The sequence below is a fragment of the Xiphophorus maculatus genome, chromosome 20, assembly GCF_002775205.1.
Source record: "Xiphophorus maculatus strain JP 163 A chromosome 20, X_maculatus-5.0-male, whole genome shotgun sequence".
In the NCBI taxonomy this organism is placed as follows: Eukaryota; Metazoa; Chordata; class Actinopteri; order Cyprinodontiformes; family Poeciliidae; genus Xiphophorus; species Xiphophorus maculatus.
In genome coordinates this window covers 12,352,392-12,374,999 of record NC_036462.1, presented here as the reverse complement: position 1 = coordinate 12,374,999, position 22,608 = coordinate 12,352,392, and the positions used below count along the sequence as shown (strand labels likewise).

General features: G+C 36.7%; 1 protein-coding gene across 3 annotated transcripts in view; it reads right to left on the bottom strand.

Moving 5' to 3' along the window:
* The window catches only part of ppp1r16b (protein phosphatase 1 regulatory subunit 16B), an 88,374-nt gene that overhangs the window by 52,800 nt on the left and 12,966 nt on the right, over nt 1-22,608 (bottom strand). For 2 of the 3 annotated variants that reach the window (XM_023353384.1, XM_005805264.2), the window contains exon 2: nt 1,773-2,203. In XM_023353384.1, the coding sequence (XP_023209152.1) occupies nt 1,773-2,040 (268 nt within the window). In that variant the 5' untranslated portion in view covers nt 2,041-2,203. Of the gene's footprint in view, nt 1-1,772; nt 2,204-3,800; nt 3,882-22,608 lie in introns of those variants that run through there. The other variant, XM_023353386.1, reaches the window with a different exon arrangement.

Sequence of the window (22,608 nt, the reverse complement as noted above, 5' to 3'; positions counted from 1 at the left end):
TCTGTTTATATAGCCAAGTAAAACAAGTAAAACACAAACTGATTCAAAACACAATCTGTGTTTATTTCTTTTCATTTAGCTGTAACGTCTACCACAATATGTTTCCCAACACAAAACTATGTTTGTTCATTTGGCCAGTGCTGTATGTTGGACCAAAGTTAAACTATGATAAAATATTACCTTTTTATGTCTTTTTAAAAATGTGCAAAAATAATGTAGCAACTTTAAAGGACTTGTTAGTCTGTCCTGTCATGAATGAGTGCCTTTTAAAGCTCTCTGATGAGCTAAATGCTTTGAAATCATCTTCCTTTGGTTTTCTGTGTGGTAATAATCCCTAAAAAGCTACACCTACATCTAAATGTTTCCCTCCTTGGAAGTGGACATAGATTATTAATTAGCCTTGTGTGTTTTTTCCAGGCCAAACTGAAGACTCAGAGGAAAATTGTAGCTGATAGGCTAAAAGCCCTAAAGTGAATTGCACCCAGCAGAGCAGCCCAACAACACTCTTTAAATGTTCCCTATACCATTTCCAAAAATCAATCCGACACCACAACTCTAGTAACAAACAACAGGGTCTCTACCACAAACGGCATTTCACATTCCTCAGCTGATGTGCATGTGTCTACAAGTAAAAGCAGCCTGTCCTGTTATTATAATTATTACATAAATAAAGCAGCCTTGCGGTGGCTTTTAAATCTGTTGAGACAGTTTGCAAACAGAAAGGATAATAGTGCCACTGTATGCTGGTTTTGTTGTGATTAAAAGAGATCAAACCACTTTCAGGTTAAAGTGACATTACATTAGATGTCATATATGAAAGATAGCAGCATGTTATCATTTATCCATCACAGACTCGCTGCCAAAGCATCGTGGGACAGGATCTACTGGAGGAAAACAATTATTATCTCCAAACAGAGGGGGATTTTTTAATTAAAAGACTGGCAGAGTTTCATCTCAGTGTGACAACTCCATTATTCTCACAATGATAAAGCGGACTTGTGGCAGAACAAATTTCCAGAAGCGTTTTCAGCGTGCAAGCTGAGCTAATTGTTTTCCTGACATTTTGATACCTCTGAACAAGGCGCTCAGTTCACTAACAAAACATGATGAGGCATTTTAACACGAGAGGCACTGAGAGACCTGATATCGATAACCAGATAACAAAAACGTGATTTTTTTTAATTTTCCAATCAGTGAATGAATCATACATGAACACTTCCATAAGGGCTAACATTCTTAAATCTTTGGTGTCAATGAAGAAGAAGAAAATCTAAAGTTAATTATTTTGAGTAACATTGAGAGGTCTAAAAATGAAGGTTTAAGTAAATATTTAAATAGCATGTACTGAAGACATGCTATAACACCTTTATATTCTGTAAATAATGAGCAGACAAAATTCTGAGGCTCTCTTCAGATCCTGCAGTGTAGTAAAGGGAACTGCTTTATCAATATATTTTTCTAATATAAAGCTAAATCAGCTCTTCTTTAAAATCCATGACCATTACATTTGTGAAGTCTGGCCTGAATTTTGCACATTTCCATATTTTTATTCTGTTTGTATAGAAAAATAGGAGTTTCAATGATTTGTATGATGACTAAACCAGATGATATTTGAAAACCCACACACAGTTTAAAACTCTCATATAATATAAATGATTAAAGACCCACTTGCAGTAGAAGAATAGAAGATTATAAATTATGTAAGTTATAGTTCTTCATTTAAAAAATTATTAAAATGTTTATTAATTTCTGCAATTTACAACATCAGTTACCTTCATCGGGATCGTTCCTGGCTGAAGCCTCCAGAAGAGCAACGCTAGCAGCGAAGGACACCCGTCTCTTGGACTCTGACTGCTGAAGGCTGTTTAAATTACGACTCTTCTTGTCGGCCTTCCTCTTCTTGTTCTGCATCTCCTTCTCGTACACGGCCCACCTCTTCAGCTGCTGGGTACGGCGCTTCTGAGCCGTCCGCAGCCTCTCCAGACTGGGCACCTTGTCCAGCTGCTGCAGCTCCTGGATCAGCTCCAGGTGGTTGGCCATGCCTCTGGGTGGGATGGATAGCAGCGGCAGCGGCGGATGATGAGGATAGTGACGGTGAACGGGGGGAGTTGCTGGGAAGGTAGGATTCTAGCGAGGTCTACACCTTCGGCTATGGCCTCCTCCCTTTATCCTCATCATCATCCTTTCATCACCAGTAAACGACCTGAGAGAGCAAACAGAGAGAGAAAAACGTGTTATTAGATATCACACAGAATGTTCACAAATAACTGAGATATGCCATCTTTTAAGAGTATTCAAGCTGTTTGAACTTTTTCAAAGTTTGTCATGTCACAACTACAAACTTCATTGGATTTTACAGGAGTTTCATGTGATTGGCCAACTCAGAATTATAAACCAAAACAAAAGTAACACATGGTTTTATTTTTTCCCCCAATAATAGTCTGGAAAGTGCAGCATGCATTTGTTTTCACCCCCTTTGAGTTTCACCTCTTTCACTTAAATTTCAGCAGGAAGTCCTCTACGGCAGTGGTTCTCAAATGGGGGTACGCGTACCCCTGGGGGTACGTGGAGGTACTGCAGGGGGTACGTGAAGCTTTTCAAAATATCTTTAAAAAATCAGTAGGCTCCTCATAATAAGTCTTGGGAAAAATTATTTTGTAAAAAGTTCGATAAAATATAAATGTGTGTTCATACACTGAATTTTATATTCAGTATTTACAGGGTATTTACAGCACTGTACCTCTTTTTTATTCCAAAAACGTTTTGCCCGTGTCAGGGGGTACTTGACTAAAATTATATTTTTAAGGGGGTACATCACTGAAAAAAGTTTGAGAACCACTGCTCTACGGTATGTAGTAGCTTTGCATTTCTAGACCCTTACGTTCAAATGGAGTGGGTCTGTGGGCATACATTTTCAGGAATTGCAACATATTTTACCTGGGCCATGAATATGTATCAATCTAAATCATTGCACCTCTGGCTCTATGCTTTTTGTTTTATTTTCTTGCTGAAATTTGGACCTACTCTATGTCACCATAGGCAGGATGTGTTCAAGGATTTGTCCAGTCAGTTTTCTGTCAGTCATGTGTTATATGATGAGGAAAATCACATATTTATTTTCTTCCACTGAGGTAATTTCCTCTAAACTCAGATATGTGGAGCCCAAGACTCATGGCTGTGAAATTTTAACAGATTGTCCCAATGTCTTGGCATGAAAGAGACTGGTTCCACTGGTTGTAATCAGGGTGTTAGACTGATGCTATATAAATATGTACACCACACTTTTCAGATTGTTAATTGTAAAGAAATGGTAAATTGCTTTCTCACTTCTTGAAAGTCTACCTGCAAAACTCTGAATGATTTTTCCTCCCCAAAAGAGAAAAATATGGTTTCAGAAAAAAAAAAAAAAATTTACAACAAAAAAGAAAAAATATTCATCTTTATTACTAAACTGATCACTAATGGCTACTACAAATGTTTGTTCACTTTGCGAGCTTTTACGGATCTGACAGCTATTCTTCATCATGGTTAACCACTTCCCTAGAGCTGGAAGCACAGCACAAAAAAAATTATAACTGGGGGGAAGAGTGCTATGTCGAGGAGCAGAAGAGCCGCAGAGGAGATAATTTATTTTTCTAATTCAGAAAAACAGTTTTCCACCCTCTTTGACAGGATGTCCACTAAAGCGTTTGTGGCAAGTGAGAGCTTCAAGGGAAGCTGGAGAGAGATCAATCAAACTATATGGAGGAAAGTAAACATCTAAAACATGAAGCCATAAGACTAAACAAAATGTCCCTTACCAATCACAAATGCCGAAATCACTATTGTAGAAAAGCTGATGAACATTTCCTCAAGTCTGCAGCTGCTCAGTAATGAAAACCACCCAGTTATCCAGTATTGAGAGACAAATTGTTTCACAAAGCAACCAATAACTGCCTCCAGTCTGCCGTCAGACTCATGTTTCCTCTAGACCTCCTACCTAACTGCTAAAAACATGGACAGGAAACACGCTGAACAATCACTTCCCACAACATAATTTTCAGTTGTGGGGGTAACGTTGCACAAAGTCTATGTCAGGTTTCTTTTTTATTCTGAATCTACAGTAAAAAACACTCAAAGGTTCCACAAATTGAACTATAACTTAGATTTTTTTCAGGGTCAAGATGTGAGAATGTCCTTGATTTTTTCCTAACAAAACCTAATGTTCAAATAAATGAGAGAGACACAAAGCTTTTATGCAACAAATGTATTTGACGTTGCAAATGATTCATGTGGAACTGGGCCACAACCTCAAGGCCAAACACATAAAGATTAGTAGCAGGGTCTCAAATTATTTCTGCAAATGCAGTTTGTACAAGAAATCTAGTACACAACTACATTTTTACAAGAAATAAAAAAAATAATTACAACTGGTTTAAGTAGCTACAGTATTTTGTCCTAGTTAAGTGAACTACTTTGTGGTCTGTTATGCATGAGATGTAAAAGCTGATAAAAAAAATAAACTTACTATTTTAATAGTTTGGACTCTGACTGGGCTTGTGCAACTAACAGTCATTTCAACTTATTGGTGAAGTTTAAATCACTTGCAGAGAATTTTTTAATCAAATTAAAGGAACTTCAATTTGAGTGTGCAAGGCAATGGGGAAAAAAATAAGATATTAACAGCTAGTATTTTGAAGGTGTTAATATTGTGTGTGTTTTTTTTATGTTTGTTTTTTTTTTTTTTTTTTTTGCCTAAGTAAAACAGTAATAAAACTGAGATCTTGTGTTCTTTGTTTTCAACAATCTTTGTTTTCTGCAGCTGGAAAACAAGCTAACATTCTTGTAAATTAGGGAAAGTGTAGGTGCCTTCTTTCAGCCAGCTGCTTAGCAATGTGCAGGAAAAGATGTGAGAATGGATTTTTTGTGTTTCTATTAGTGATGGGATTTTCGGCTCCTTTTCGAGATGCGGCTCTAATGGCTCTTCTTACTGGGGAGAGCCGGCTCTTTTGGCTCCCAAATGGCTCCCCATATATATTTTTGACATTATTAATTAATTAATAGCTTAAACCTAATTTTATAATATTTTGTTTCATTATTGACATTGTTAAGCACTTATGATGAGTAAAAATGCCGCATAACAATGCTATAGCAATACCGATGCGTGTGATGTCCGCATGGGCCTGTGCAGGTTGTTTGTCGAGCCTGCACGATAGGAAATGCTGACTTTGCACAGTCTGCACTCTGCCCTGGAGCTTGATGTAGCATTAAAATGAGTCCAAATCTTGCTCCGTTTTCTGTCACTCATTTATTTTCACCTATTCAGTTCTCACACTGACTCCCCTTCTTTCTGTGCTTCTTGACCGCTGAGTGAGTGTCTGTACATAAACACCTGCCGACGAACGCTATACAGCTTGGCCAATTGCCTGCAGTTTCCACAAAAAAAGTGGAGATAAACTTTTTTTTCAGTGTTTTCCCGCCACATTATTAATTGAAACTATGTGTGATTGGTCAGATGTGGAGCACACGCTTGACATGAGGGCAGTGGACCGACCGAGGGAAAAAAAACTCTCCGCTGTAGCACTGGCAGAAGAGCAAAACGCGAAGGAGAGGGAGAAGGGGGGGAGAGACAGCGAGGCACCGCAGGACAAAAAAAAACGATGTGGGGAAAAACGATCGGCTCTGGCACTTGCAGAGCACAAGCACAATGACAGGGAGGCGGAGAGACAGCGATATACTGTAGAAGAAAACCCGGCTCCCAAATAGGATCCTAAAACGGCTCCCATTGTGGAGCCGGTTCCAATCGTTCACTTCAAAGAGCCGGCTCTTAGAGCCGGATCGTTCGCGACCGACACATCACTCGTTTCTATATGCATCATACAAGCAGAGAAAAGGCCTGTGACTTCAGCACTTTATATTGAAAATGTAAAAAAAAAAACACTTAAACATTTCTATAAACTTTTGAAACAAGAAATTGGGAAATTAATTAAAAGAGATTAAAGAAAAAAAAACTGCTAACATAAAGCAACGACATCCAAAAAGAATTTTCAAATTTTAGGCAACTACTTCTCCGCATTGTCCTTCCCTTTAATATCATCTTGTCTCTCTAATATTATTAAATCCTATAAAGCCCCTGCACTGATTTTGAAAGCATCACACACTATTTCAAGAAAAAAAATAAGATATTACCTGAACTTATAAATAGTATTTTCCTTTTTGTGCTCTCATCCATTATGGAGCATAAAGACAGATTCTTGAGCCTATTTTAATGCTCCATTAGCGCTAAAGAGGAAAAGCACCATGCTGAGTAAAATAGACTGTTTGGAAGATGATGTTTGGTGCTAAGAAAAGGTCACATACATGCTCTGCACCTGAATTCACCTGGAGTATATTTCATGCTAAATCAGAGAAAATGAGAAACACATAGCCGAGAAAATGTTTCTCTTATATTGTTCAAGAACAAAGAACAAACTGCTTTGAGGTGAAGTTCTAAATCTTTGATGTTATTTAGAAAATGTAGAGCTCAAAAAGAAAGATAATCTTCATGCTGGGGGCATTTAAAAGCCCACTGACTTTAAATGAGCTTCCCTAACAATAAAAAAAGTCTCTGAATGAGTACCAATGCATTATTGTGATTTATGAATAATGCAGACAAATAAATTTCTGTTACTCAAACTGGCTGACTATAAAACATATCACATAAGATGATTTATTTCATTTTATTTGAAGAGGTTAAAATTTTCACCGCTGCATGGTGATCAGAGCAGATAAAGTGAGTTAACTTCAGGCAGGATGAGTGATGAACAAGGAGGCGGTCAGTGTTTGCTATGACTGTCTTTGACGGTCAAAACCATCAATGCTGGGAATTCAAAAACCAGGAGCGACTGCTGATCGAATCAGAGGGAATCAGAGCAGAGGTAATGATGTTACTCACACACAAACACACAAGTGAAAGTGAAGCCAGAGCCACAAAAAAAGAATGAAAGTCACAAACAGACCCACACAGAAGAAAAGCTTGAGCAATAATCCACTGATATTCAAAATCAGTTGTCATCGTTGTTGGAATCAAAATGTTTTTTTGCATCATTGGTAGCTGATAAACAAGGATCAACTTCCTACAGGAATGAATGCTGACATGTGGTCATCATTTATTCACAGAAGCTGATTTTAATGAAGGAAATGCTTAAATAATAAATCGTGCTAAAATTTGAAGAGATAAAAATTTCAGACCAAATTCAACAAGATGATCTTAGTTAGCATTTCTGTGCTGAACTTTATGCTAAGTAGAACAAACTCTAGAGAAACGATCTGCCTGCTCCTTTCTCTGGTTTTTGTGGTTGGTAACATGATAAGGTTGTTTATCAGGAAAGACAAAGGTTCCTCGAATGTTACATTTTGCTATTTCTGTTTTGGTGATATTGCTTCACTTTGCCAAATTATTCACTTTTTTTTTTATTTTCTTTTTTACTACATATCATAATGTATATTCAATATTTCAACACGCTGGATTGTTGTGAGGATTGAAAACAAAAATCACTTGCTGAACAAATGTTCGGTTCTTTTCTAATTTCTACATAAACAGAACAAAATAATGGAAACTGCTCATTAGATTAATGATGGCCAATTGTCAAATACATGGTTTTTAATACAACTTCAGTCAATAATAAAAAAAAATAATTCAAGTCAACAAACGTTTCAGAACAGATTTAAAGCCACTTCTTCATAAGCTGCTCAAAGTAACTGAAAATTAATTATTGCAGCATCAATATGCACAACACTACGATTCCAAAGGATGATTAGATGTAATAAAGTCTGATAGTGAGGAAAAAAGTAGGAAAGCAGGGGACCAACACCTTCTACCTAAGAAATATCTAATACTGCATATTGATGCAATATTAAACCAGGCCCAATTTTGTGTTAAGGTTTATTTACTACCATTGCTTTCAAGCTTTAAAAACCCGATAAACTACCTGGAGACTACCCACACATTTGAAACCTAAGAGTGTAGGACGAGACTAACAAAGTTTTCCAAGAACAGATTTTTTTTTTCAACAATAACCTCCTTCCATCTGGCAAACTAAACATTGTGTAACCACACAGCGGCAGACAAAGAGCTGAAGTAAACAGCAGTGTGATCGCATGCTGCGACACGGGGAGTAAAAAGAAATTTCCATTTGATGACTCGACTGATGGGCCCACATGCTGATATGCAGCTTTGTTTCCGTTAGATTAAAAACAGGTGAGGAGTTAAATTTAGACAGCACAGCTTTTGTTTCCCCTGTAGGTAAAACAAGAATTCGGTAAGTAATTTGTAAATTCAGAAGCAGTTTATTTTGCCACTGGCTCTTTAAAAGTGCCTCAAAAAAGACGTGACAATGAAAAACCTGACATGATGTCATGGCAAGAGGCAAAAATGAGCTTTTTGATGTTGTGTAAAACAGGGGAGCTGTAGGTAACTGTAAGCCCTGCAGCGACAGCACAGCCGTTACCCGAGGCAAAGGCAGCAAATCACAGATTGACCTCAATCAGCTCCCTGGCTGCAGCCATGAACGTTCCCATGCACTCACTTTGTGTTTTATATTATTACGTAAAAGCCCAAATCTAAATGCAATGCTGATTATCCTCTGAAAAAAGCAGGTCAGACCATGGGCACAAAGCTGCTGCTATCAGTAAACAGTTCCTGCTCAAAGAAACCTCAGAAAAACAGTTGCTGGGCATTTTTAATGGCTGTTTTGTTTAATCTGCCTTCATAAATTGGCAGCTGCAGAACACAAAGCTTTGTTGTGATCAAGGTCAACCAGAATGTAAACATCGCTACAGACAATAATGAATATTAAAATAGTAAAATTAAAAAGCTCCTTTACATCTTCTCCCATTTTCTTTCCTATTTACTGTGTTTTTGACATTCATTGGCACCCATGGTAATGATGTATAAAAAGTATGCAAATAAAAGTAGCATCTATTTAAGTGGCATGTTATCACAAAAGTAAAAGTCAGAAAACTCCTACCTATAATTTAAGCTCAATGAAGAAAATGAAATACACAATAGGATATACTTTATTAACAAAGTACCATAAAATTGATGTCACTGAAAAATGTTAATATTTATCTTAGTAGATCAGAGAACACTCACTCAGTGTGTTTTTCCACTTCCTGGTTTCCTGGTGTATAACTATGACACAAAGGTCTATTTTTCTTTGGCATGTTCTCCTGTCTTTCGCATTTTGAACAGTGTCTCTCATGTCAGGGTACAAATTAGCTTATGGGAGAGTGTAGGAAGGAAGATAAAATCTTATCCGCCTTTGGAGAAACACAGTGTCTTGGCGTCACAAGATCTCCATAGCAACCATTAGACTCCATCAACGTGCCAACCTGATGTTTAGCAGCCTATTCTGTCCTTCCATCTCCAATATAAGCATGTCAAGTTTTCGACATTAACTGGAACAGCATAGGTACTTCAGGGCAGGTGTAAGGCTGAGCATTTGAGTGAATACTCTGCAACACAGTCAAATAAATGGCTCATTACCAACATGGTGGCATGATAACACACTGAGTAGGTAATCAAGCATTATTGCAGCTGTATTAGAGCGTCTTAAACAAGCACTACATGCTCTTGAGAACTGGAGTCCAGCAGAAAGCAAAATATGAACATATGGAAAAGTGGAGGACTGGTGATACTGTGGGCCTGTATTAAACATGTCGTCTTAAGAATCCCTGGATATTTAAAATCTAAATCTGGTGTGTTCTGTCACCATCAAGTCTTTCAAGAGGATAGTGAAAAACAACACAAATGTGATTCATCGTAGATAAAATCAACCAACTTTCATGGCCATCTCGGTCCTTATCTGTATCCTCGCATGAGAGGTGCTCTGATAACAAGAGAGCACGTGAGAGGAAGTAGGACAATTAAGAGATTGTGGAAAGAGGAATGATCAAACATTCCTTTCTGTTTAGGTTAAGGCATATAAGACTGAGCACTGTCTTATTTGCAAATGTCTTTATGGCAGAGGTACCAACAATTGTGGCACCGGTTATTCTATAAATAGAAAGTTTTTTTCCCACTGAATTAATTTACTCAAATTAAAGCTTTTTTTTCTTCAAAAGTTTTCAGGGAGAGATCATGCTCTTGCAGTAAAAGATGAATTCCTTTGAAGACCTTTCACCAGGGGACCACTAATTGTGGAGGTTGCTGTATATTTTTACCTCAGCTATAATTGACCTGCTGGTTAAGTCCGCCTGTTTCTCCAAGATTACAACTGTAAAAAGAAAGTCTATTGTGAAACAGAGACAGGCCCCTAAACACACAGTAGAAATGTAACATTTCTAAGCCGGTGTTTTCTTCCAGTCATAGAGCTTTTTATTGTAGCTAAATTTGCTGATTGATGAAACTGAACAAAGCACAGCAGATTACAGAGGCTCACGAACCATTCACGTCATTATGATCCATTTTCATCTCATTGACAATTATACTGAATGATTTTCCACATATATGAAGGCCAGTCCTTGCTTGTCCGTTAGACTAAGACTGTGATATTGAAACTTAAAACAGTAAGTGCATGAGGGCGTCTTTACTTTTACATTTTTTATATTTTCACACATCAGCTAAAGTGAAATTGATCCAGACTTTCCATCTAAAAAAATATGATTTTGCAAGGACGGTCATAAACTATAGAAACATAGATAATAGCGTTGAGTACATCAAAACACAGATGAGCATTAAAGCACCACAGGATTTCCTGTAAACCTCTTCTGAACACTAACTGCCCGGCTGAAATTCGGTCCACTCTGTGCTGTTTTAGTGATCCTATTAGTCTTGAGAACCAAAAAATAAACCCAATGAGGTCATTAAATCTATTCAAAGTATCCAGGATTGAAAAGAGCTCGTTCTAAATCTTGTTCAAATAAAACCTTTGGATTTATAATGAGCATAAGCTGTTTTTAAAAGTGTTCAGTATGTTTATAGTTAAAACTGATCAAGTTTCATTAGTATTGGCTGGGGATGCACAAAAAAGAAAACATTTTGAAATTTTAGTTTGGGAGCAGGAATCAAGGATAGTAAGTCCATAGCACACAAAATAAATACTCCTTAGAGATTTGGTGACCCCAGCATGTTACTATTTACTACATTTCTCTAACAGCAAACATGAAAAACTGTAACACACTCTGTGTGTTGGGAAGATAAATGTAAGTCCTCATTCAGTGTTAATTGTTACAGATACAGTTGTTTCAGCTCTTTAGCTCTAATTATTGCTCTGACCGTACATCTGATCAGCAAATTCCACACTTACTAACATTTCTTTAAGAGAAATGACCCTGAGAGCAATACCATATTTATAACAGAGGAGACAGAAGGTAATTAGTAGCTGACAGATCCAACAATCTCAAATAAGTAAAATATTAATTGGAAAGATCAGTTTTCTTTCATTTATAAAAATGTGTACATGCCAGTAAATGTGGAGACAAGTTATATCTAATAAAGCAATTAGTATTTAATTGATTAACTGTTCAATTATCCTACATTTTTAAAGTGTATAATTAATCTCTTGCTTTGGGGGTGCCAATACAAGTTGGCAGTGTTGAAATAATGACACGTGTCAATGGATGCTTTTCAGTTTCTCATGCGCAAACAGCATATTTTATTTTGCTTTGTGATGTGTATTTTTATAGTAAAACCTTTGGGGTCAAACTTTTGTTTCCCAGCATGAACCTGAAACCACAAAAACAATGACTGACTGTACCATGGACCCTGTGCTAAAAGAAAATTATAGTAAAACACAAAATTCACAAAAACAAGATATTATTGTTGTATGACAATCATTGGGAACGTTAGGCATAATCGTTGAAATTACATTTTTCCAAGTCGACATTTTCTTTAGAAAAATGCCTGAGTAATCTAGTCAGTTCATGACAACGGTAATAACATGTTGAAAAGCACCACAATTGTAGGGGTTTGGATTAAAATGTCTAACCCAGAAAACACAAATAAGCAAGACATTTCAAATCTGATGCATCTTGAATGCATCTTCACAACAATTACTTCTTCTGAAACATATATGATGCTGAAGCTGCACTCAGAAACACTTTTTAAGAAGTTCTGTGTGAGCTGTGGTCAAAAAGCATATTAATTTTCACATAAACATCCTCCTTAACATCTGAAAAAAGAAACACTTTCAAAATACATTTCTCTGAAAGGGGAAATTGCTTCCTGACTCCAAAAACACCACAAGAGTTAGAGAACAATGGAGAGAGCAACAGAGTAAATGGTAAAAGGCCATCTTAGTACAAATTTATCAAATTATAAGGCCATATCTTTTCAAAAAGACTTTCAAATTACTTCAAATGGAGCCCACATCTTTTCAGACTCTCCATTCAGTCACTTCTATCCCATTAAGAATGCATGACATCATTTTATAATGTTTTCTTACTGAACTTTCTTCTGACTGTGATAAAGAGCCACAAAGTAGAAAAGCTGACCTTTTGGTTAATATAACTGCAGAAACATGCTGCTGCCAAACTAAAACGACTCCCCTCATGGAGGCTGTGACCCCGTCAATCAGCAGCTGCTCATGAAGAAAGCTGAGAACAGAAGGCAGCATGTGTCTGTGTTATGTTCACAGGATGTTCTGCTGTACATCTTGTGGTTGTACAAGCAGATGAGCTAATGCTACTCTGTCTGTAGTAGGTTCGGGAAAAAAATAGTCAAATGGGTAAACATGGCATTTCCCAAGCAATAACATGGTGGATTAGCTTGATAAATTACAACTGAAACTGAGATTAGGATGACTACTGTAGTGTCACGTTGGTTTCTGACTTCAATGTACAGTTTTAAAAAGTTGTAGTAGTACTTTCCATCATACAGTTCTCACAGTTTAAAGTTCTCGAATGCCAGATAAATGCTATATTTCTCTAGCATTGCCTCTCCCTGCCTGTTATTGTGCACTGCTTTTCAACTGGCTGAAAGAAGGGTAGTACTCTTTTTACTAAGTTAAAAGAGAGACAAACTGAGTTGTTTAGAAATATTTCCATAAAATCACCATCATGACGTGGAAACTGAAGGAGCACCACTCATCATAATTAAGTGTTGTTTCATAACTTACCATAAAGCAGCCAACTGCAGGCTTGCTACTAGATATGCAACAGTATTGAAAATTGATTATAGTTAACATTATCCAGGGGTTATAAAAATGTGTAAACATATGCAAAATGTAGGTTAGTTGGTTCACTAACAGACAAGTAAACTGTAAACATAATTATCAAAATCACTGTTATGATCAGCAGTAGTAATAGCCATAGCCTTAGCAGTAATCATTTTATGTTGCATTTAAAACCAAATTTGACACTTCCTTTTAAGTAAGGTCACGGATAAATTAGTCTGCAGACTGAACCCACAGAGAACCAAGCATTCATCCAGCATGTTTTATGAGTGAAAATAGAATAAAGACATTGTAAGCAATTTTAGTCTTAATGATGTGTTTTCTGAAGTTCATAGGGCAGAATACTCATTCCCAAGGCTGTTATTGCAAAAGCATCTACAAAGCTAAGTGGTAAAAACTGTAACTAATCAAAAAAGCTCTGCAATGTTTTGATTTTTTGCATGGACTGGAAATTCACATCTCAATCAAAGCGTTGCTTGACCATGAAAAAAAATACCACACATCACTCAAATTCTTACTTGTTTCCTATATTTGTTTTTAGTTCAAGTATAGTTGTTTTTCTTTTTGTGTAAATTAAACAAGCCTAAAATATCAGAGGTATTTTTGCCCTCTCAGGTCTACAGAGACCAGTCCACATGTTCAGATTTAAAACCAAACATGGTGAAATTATTTTCAGCCATGAGGCTGCCAAGCACTGATATCAGCTTTGCCCCAAACCATTGTCGTTTTTAAATACCTTACTTTTTTTTAAGACAATTTACTGTTTTATCTCATTTTTTAAAATACTACATAAACCTTGGAAACCCTGTGTTCCACACATGAACTGATATCTTTGTTCATTTGACTTTCTGAGCTTCTTGAATAAACTCTGATTAAACAGAAAGAGTAAACTGCAAAAAAATACATATTTTTAATGATCCAATATTAATAATTTCCATGATAAGAAAATTTGAAAATCTCTTACAAGATTACATTTTGAGTTTTAAAAAAGCATAGAAATGGCTGTCAAGTTACTTAAGTGGTGTTCTGTAACGTTTACACACACACAAAAAAACACACACAAACACCAGCTGCTCTCTGCATCAATATTAATGTAAGTTACACTGTGTGACATTTAGCGGTGAAGAGGCGTGTGCTGTGTCAGGACGCTCCATGTGCAGAAACAGAAGTCTGCACTGTTGCAGACAATGGCTTTGTGTGTCCAACAGGGCATGTTTCTGTCTATTTTATCTACATGCCTGTCTATTCATGATAGTTGTACAAACTCATGTATGTCATTACAAAATGTAACTGGAGTGTGTCTGTTTGTAGACTCAGCAAAATTACAGGAAGTAGATACAAACTGTGATGTCTTCCCATGATGCCTGTGCCCCCTGATTCTCTGGGCCCCTTGTTCCAGGTCAGCACTAATGGTTACAGGCCGTATTAGTTCATTTATTCCCAACACTAATGCCACAAGCTGATTATAAAACCCACCAAGACCACTCCCTGAGAGAGTTACAGCTGTCACACAAATGATGCACACAATCCTTCACTGTACAGACACAAATATGTCACTTCCTGCTGGCTAGCTTAAAACAAACTCATGGACTTTTGTCTGGACTGTATTATGGAAGACAATTTTCCTCTCAGTCACACTAAAAAATAAAAAATGCAAAATTGGATTTGTGCAAGGACCCAATATGAAATTGAGGATTTATATCAACTCTTTACAGCAGCTCTGGGGAAAAACAATGAGATTATTTCATGAAACCATTAGCATGGAAAGAGCTCTATCCAATTTCATTTTAAGAATGAGCAGGATAGACTCTCAGAAAAAAAATTACACAGCTTGGCTGAACCTAATTGGACCACAAATACTTTCAGAAAGCGATGTCTACTTTCATTCATGAGCCCTAAAACACAGCAACATGCATCAAACATAACAAAAGATGTAAAAATTGAGACTGTGCAGCCATTTCTGTGGCAGATAACAGTATTTTGCTGATAAATCCTGCACCCATATAATTGCAAACATGCAGCATTTTCATAATGGGTCATGGAAATTGAGAATTTGCAATCAACACAAAAGGGTTAACCTTTTACCGGGACGCAATCCATATTAATCCAAAGAATAATGCAGTCTGCAGACTGGGCCTTTGCAGAATTTAAGTATTCATCCTCTTTGTTTATCATCTCACACCTAAAATGCTGAGACAGGAAAGATGTAGGAGCTCATGATAAAAGAGGGTGCCGTGTTATTTTTATTTATTTATTTTTTTCTCTGAAGCTTTACAATATTTTTATATCATAAAAATGATCATAAGATCATGACATTTCCACACAAACTAATTTGTCTGGAGTACACAGAATATGCTTTATCGGGAGCAGTAAACTGTTATTAGTTCTGACTGAGTAATTCAGTCAACTGCCTGATGATATTTTTTTAAGTTGAACTATGCATACATAAAACATAATTTGGTCTGCTTGTATAGAGACTTATGGAGATTAGTTACTGCAGGCTTTCCCATAAACTTTTTAAAATGTCACAGAAAAACAAAGGTCACTGCGTTTAATAGATATTTTTGTTGGACTAACATAAAGGACGGGATCACTGTGAAGCAGAAAGAAAATGATAAATGGTTTTCAAAATCCCCCTTCCAATAAAAAATAAAAGGTGTGTGGTGTATGTATTCAAATTCACTAATCTGACTTTTGCAGCAAACGCCACTGCCTGAAGTTTAAGTCATTTGTAGAATGTAATTCTTTGGGGCATGTCTTGAGTGAATTTAGAGACTGAATTTTTTTTGCTATTCTTCTAGGAAAATTTCTTTGGGTGGAAAGTATTTGTGAGCATAATTTTTTGTCTTTCCACAGATTCTTAATTGGTTCTGTTAAAATGACTGGGCCATTTTAACATTAAGTTTGCTTTGCTCTAACCCATTCTATTGTAGTTCTTATTGTATTAGAATTTGTTCTGTTACAAGTGGAATCTCCACCTCAGTCTCTAGTATTTTACATCCTCTTACATGCTTTGATCCAAGGATTTTTCTGAATTTAGCTCCATCCATGCTCCCCTTTAAATCATCATGACGCCATTAATATCATAATTGAGTGTGGAGATGGAGTTCATTTTGGTTTTATATTGCCAACGTTTTTTCTATATACAGATTCTCCCAACTGTGCTGTTAATCTCTGCAACTCCTCTGCTTCTCTAATTAATGCTAACTTTGTTTGGCCTGTATATAAAGGTGGAAAGACTTATTCATCATATCATCATATTTCACACAGGTAGACTCTGTTTTCTACTAGGTGATTTCTGAAGGCAATTAGTGGCATTGGATTACAAAGGCCTGAATGCATAGCACATTTTCACATTTTCAATGCATCACACATTTTCAATGCATCACACCAGGTACTACATTTCTTCCAATTCCCAATTATACACACCTTTGTTTGAATCTACCACAAAAAAAGTTTCTGATGTAATGTATTGAAGAATGACTTTCCATTCATCCATTTTCTTACACCCTTGTCCCTAGTGGGGTCGGGAGGTGCTGGTGCCTATCTCCAGTTAACGTTCCGGGCGAGAGGCCCTGGACAGGTCGCCAGTCTGTCGCAGGACAACACAGAAACAGACAGGACACACAACCATGCACACACACACACTCACACCTAGGGAGAATTTAGAGAGACCAATTAACCTAACAGTCATGTTTTTGGACTGTGGGAAGCCGGAGTACCCAGAGAGAACCCACAGAACATGCAAACTCCATGCAGAAAGACCCTAGGCTGGGAATCAAACCCAGGACCTTCTTGCTGCAAGGCAGCAGTGCTACCAACTGCGCCACTGTGCAGCCTAAGAATGACTGTAAAGCTGTAAAATGTTATGAAGATAAAATGCAGTGTTACCTGAAGTTTTGGATATTAAATAAACAACTCTGAGAAACATGTTCTTTCCTCAACAAAATCATAAAAACAAAGCAGCTTCATTAAAAGCTGCCACAAGCTGACATATTGTGGCCTTCTGTGGAGAAGGCCACAATATGTTCAATTTAAGCTGGTAAGTACATTGTTAAAATAATTGACAATAAGTGTAACTTTTTATTATCAAAGTGTGACACCATCCTTTAAACTTTCGTGACCTTATCTTTTTAATAGCTTAAGTTTCACCCTGCTGCCTCATTATCACATACAACCAATTATCTTGAGTCTTCCAGCTGGTGCTGAAAAAGCTTGCACAAATATCTGGAGACGCAATGCATGGTCATTAGAACAGGAAGGACTTGGTTCTAGATGTTAAGACTCAGAATTTGACCTTTCTGACCGCTGTGTTCATTAGCCGAAACGCGACCCCCAGACGTGTCAAGCTGAAGCCTCTGAAGTCAAGCTGACACAAAGCAAGTCTGTCTTCAGAGAGCAAAACAGCTGCACCAAAATCACACCTTCAGCACAAAGGACGTACCATTTCTACGTCACTTCCCAAGCAACGGCAGCAACAGATTTTTCCTCTGTCACAAAAACAAAATTTTGATTAAAAAGATCTCAACCACAAGCAAAGGAGAGAATAGGGACAATGTAGCTGCTGTGTGAATGCATGGCAGAAAAACTAAGCAGAGCTCATTCAGCCACAAATCCCTGCAGAAAATGCTCAAACAAGCAACACTGCATTGCACTGCATCCCTCTAAAAAGCCGGCTGCAGGAAGCTGGTGGTTAAAATTCAAAAGGTCCGTTTAGATTTCAGTTTGGATGAATGCTTGAACTCGCAAATATCAGAAAACTGATTCCCTCTTAATCTTAAATCCATCAGAGTCAAAAAAAGACTAATAATCTGAGCTGCTCAAAATTTCAACTACCTCAGCATCTAAAGAACAGTAGTCACACATTATGATGCTACCACCTCCATGTTTTAGTGTTGGTTTCGGAAAAACATATCGCATATTTTGCTGTTGTGGCCAAAAGTTGAAGTTTGATTTCATCTGTGTAATTAGGATGTGGTGGTAGTCATAGTAACCGTTTCAAAATCTTTGTCTTAGAATATGCATGATGTTTTAGGTACTGCCTAAAGTTGGGTGAGTTGATGCATCTTATTTTGCTTCTTTGATTTCTTCAAGAAAATAGTTTGATACTTTAAAAAATATTAAATAAAGTGCTGCTATTGGTAGCAGAAATTACGAACCGTGTAAATTCACAACACAGGGAGCAGAAGAGAGAGGTGAACAAAGAGGAGAGGTGCAAAATATATACAAAGGATGTCCAAGACAGGTTAAAAACAGACAAACAGCAGTACCTTCATTGCAAGAGTCCATCACCTTCAGGGTGACTTCTTAGGAGTCTAATCACACACCGACTCCCTGTGGCGTAGAGTCCTGGTTTTAAAGCCACAGGCTCCACCCACAGAAAGACCAAACAAGCAGAAAATACTAAACAATTACTTCTAACTCAAGTAAACTCTTAAAGTATACAAAGTAATAAAAATAATAATACTGAAAAAAAGAAATATAAATAAATAAACTTGTGATCAGAAATACAATACTCAATTTAAAGTAAGTGGTTGTGCATATGTTTGTGTGTGCAAACGCTTTGCATTAAGCCTCATTTTAGTCTCGTTTTTGACAATTTTGTCCTGCTTAAAATGTGACAGAAATGTCATTTTTGTCCTAAACACACTAAATAAAAATCTTTATCAGCACAACTTGAATTGTTGTGCCTTCCCTGATACTGATCTCAATCCTGCGAAATTTAAAAACACATCAGAATATCAAAAGTACTGCTGGAGCTTAGTATGAAGTTCATCCTTTCTTTCATACTAAGCTTTAACTTCTTTATCCCTCTCTCTGTAAGCGTCCTCTAAGAGGACGTTTTTATTCTGTCTGGATTACTTGTCCTACTTGGCGCTGGGCGTCCTGGTGGGGCGAGAATTTATTTCCTCTGGTGGAGTCTTGATTTAAAGCGCTCAGGTCAACTTGATTCTGGGTCATCGTCTCCCTTGTTGTAGCGATTCAGGGTGTAGGCTGCCTGCACGCCGCGTATTGAGAAAAGAAAGGTGCTCTGGCACAAACGGGATGCCTTTACTGACCAGCTGCCAAGGAGAGCTAAAGCGATCAAATGATTACGTTTTAAAGCCCATAAGTATTTCAGCTTTAAAAATATGAAGGAAGAAGCTCAACTCTGTCATATTAACTTAAAATTACACAAGCTGACATAAACTGTTTACCACATGCATGAAGTTACTAAGGCTGTAATCTCGAATATGTCGTTCTCTATCAGGACTCATCCGACAAGACCACCTGACCAACATAAGTGAGCTAAATTTTAAACCTTGCAGATCCAAACTTACACTAATGTAGAGTGGATTTCTCCATGTTTGCAAACACAAATAAATCCTCACTTCATGAACTCAAGTTTGAGGTCAAGTCTTTACTATCACTGCTGTTGTTGGATAAAATGCTTTACTGCCCGAGTTCGGCATTTAAAACACATCATCAATCTTTGGCAATAGTAATGTACCCTGCCGTGACTCAGTGGGACACTGTAAATTTTGTGCCCTTCTTCTCAATGGATATGCATGCTTTACAATATGGAGGCACATCACAAGCAGAACACATGCTTCAAATATATGAAAGGACTTTGTGATCCATATAGTCTTCACATTTAGACACATGTGACACAAGTTTTTCTATTTAGAAACATGGAAAGATTGAAGGCACCTTAAAGAATCCATTCATATTTAGTTTGGTTTGTTTGTAACTAAACATAAATGCAACTTATATTCCACCCTGTTAATGAGAAAATACCAAACAAACCAAGACAGCTCTGCACTTTGTGCCTGTGAAGGTTTAACAGCTATCTCTTCAGGACAAGCACAGGTGTCACCAGCCATTAATTCAAACAGGCCTCCAGAAACACTCTAAAGAGGCACTGAAATAACAGCTCAAATTATCATATGCCTCCAGTAATGGCCCATCTGCTGCATGACGAAGGAACATAAATTTTTAGGTGGCTAAATGATAAAAACGGCCAATAAAATCTGTTAAAGTCTGAACGCACCATAATATCAGGCGGCTGCCACTGCAGTGGGTGATGCACAAGAAACTACTCTCAGTCTGCTGTTGGGCTTTAATAAACCATTAGAGTGCCACATTTCTAAATTCTTCCATCAAACTGATTTCATCTGCCACATCCATCTAGTCAAGCTGGAAATAAGACAGCTTCAAGCAAATGAATGCATTTGGGAGAGGGTAATCTAACTGAAGCATGTGCTTTACAACAATAAATGTAAAGTTGCAGCAATCAAAATCAACATAAAATGTGTTTTTCTTTTGCAGTGTAAAGCCAAATTCAAATGGCTAGTGATTGGATAGATCCCCATCACTGATTCTGCTGAGTATCAGTGGGTGTGTGAAGAAAATGTGACAAAATAAGTAAAAACATTACAAGACCCAAAACACACCAGTAAATCCACCACAGAGTGGTTGATAATTCAGAAATGGAAACTCCAGGGCAGAGTCAAAGCCCAGATCTTGATCTCATTAAGCTGCTGTGGAGCGACTTGAAGCAAGTAAAACATGCAAGAAACATTTTAAACATCTCACAGCTGAAGGATTAGTGAAGGACAAAATTCCTCTGACATACAGCATGTCAGCACCTCAGTGAAGTTATTTCACCCAAATGGGGATAAAACTAGCTTTTAAAGAATTAGGGTGTCATTAGCTTTTCCTCCGATTTTTTATTGTAATCTTGTTTTAAAGAGTGTAACAAGGTAATCTTTCAAATTAAAAGTCATTGGATTTTTTTCCTGGAGTATCAATAAAACTAGACATTCATTTTTGAGCATTTTGTATCAAAGAACCAAATATAAAATTTAGATTTTTTTTACAAATATACAAATATAGTTTATAAGAGATAATAATAAGGACAAAGTTATCAGGCTAAAATTACAAAAGGTAAAGAATCCTTTGAAAATCTTAAGCATACCCATTACAAATCTGATTACATCTAAGATGTCTAATTATGTTCAATAATAGTATACATGCATGCTGGTTGAATCAGGTTTTAATGGCTTAATCAATATACAGTAAATCAATGTCATGTAGTGTTCAAATCCCACTGGTCACATTGTCGCTCAGCTTGTGACATTTAACTATGACCACTGAGCTTTACAGTCTCCCTTAATCTCAAACTGAATTTATGATGTTGAGATCAGATTGATGTAGAAATGTTTCACTTTTTATCTGAAATTTTTCTTTTTTCCTCTGAATTTTGGTTTACATATTTCAATATTTGTCAATCAAGTTGTAGAAATTTTGCTCCAAAGAAACATATTTTTAGCAAACACACAGAAAATAATAATGATAGGAAGTTCAGTGACTTGAAGAGTCTATTCTCATATAGAACTACTAACATTAGATTACCCTTTTCCTTTTGAATAATGTGTCAAACAAAACAAAAATGTGATTTAAAATGGAAAATAATTTAAACAAGCTCTAACAAGCTTTGGTAACCCATCTGCAAATATACTTTTGAACGGCATTATCCAGCTTTATTTTCTGCTTTGTTTGAAGTCTTTTCCAGGTAAAATCCAAACAAAAGAAATGGCTAGAAGCCACATACAGTTTGCAAACATTGCATGCAGAAGCAGAAATGCATTTGATTAATGTGTCTGAGGAAATAAACACATTTCTATTTTCCAGTGTGGGGTAGTGGAGTTGTTTAGTTTCCGCTTTAGAAATGAGAGGGGAGCATAACCTCAATGGAAAGCACCTGGTAATTCTGCTGTCAAACAGTAAAGGTAATCTGACTATGAATATAATATAATTTAAATTCTGTAAAAGTCCATAATTGTGGTGGAACTTCGTCATTTTGAAATGTGAATGAACATAATGTAGGAATATTCTGCATTTTTAAAGCAGACTTGATCCTGTAAGATGACAATAAGCTAATGCAGACCATTAAACCAACAAGCAATTATTTGACCATTGACTGTCATTGTTCCCTTCTCTGTACTTTGAGTAATAAATAATGAATCATCCTGAAGGAACAATATTGTTGCAGTTTTGAAAGCAATGTCATTAGATTAGTGCAAACCACAACTAGGATTGCTTAATGCAACAGCTAACTGGTGCCAGTCAGCAGACCACTAATAGTCTATTTTTTCTATGTATGTTTTAGGGCTTTTAGTGGTCAATATTAAATTAGCTGTTTTAATTCACATTCCTTAACCTTTTTCCTAATGAATTGAAGATGTGTTCAATGACAAATAAAATATATCAAAACTACAATGATAACGGATAAGGCCAAGAGCTAAAAGAGTTTTCATAACTCCTATTTCTGAAATGAAGTGTGCTAATTGTGGATAAAAAAGCAGTTTATAGCAGACACTGAGAGCAAAAAAAAAAAAAAAAAGACGTTTTACTTTTAAAGTCCAGCAAATATTACATTTGCTTTCAAATATTCATGGCTTATTTCAAAATAAGCCTTATCAAATAAACCATG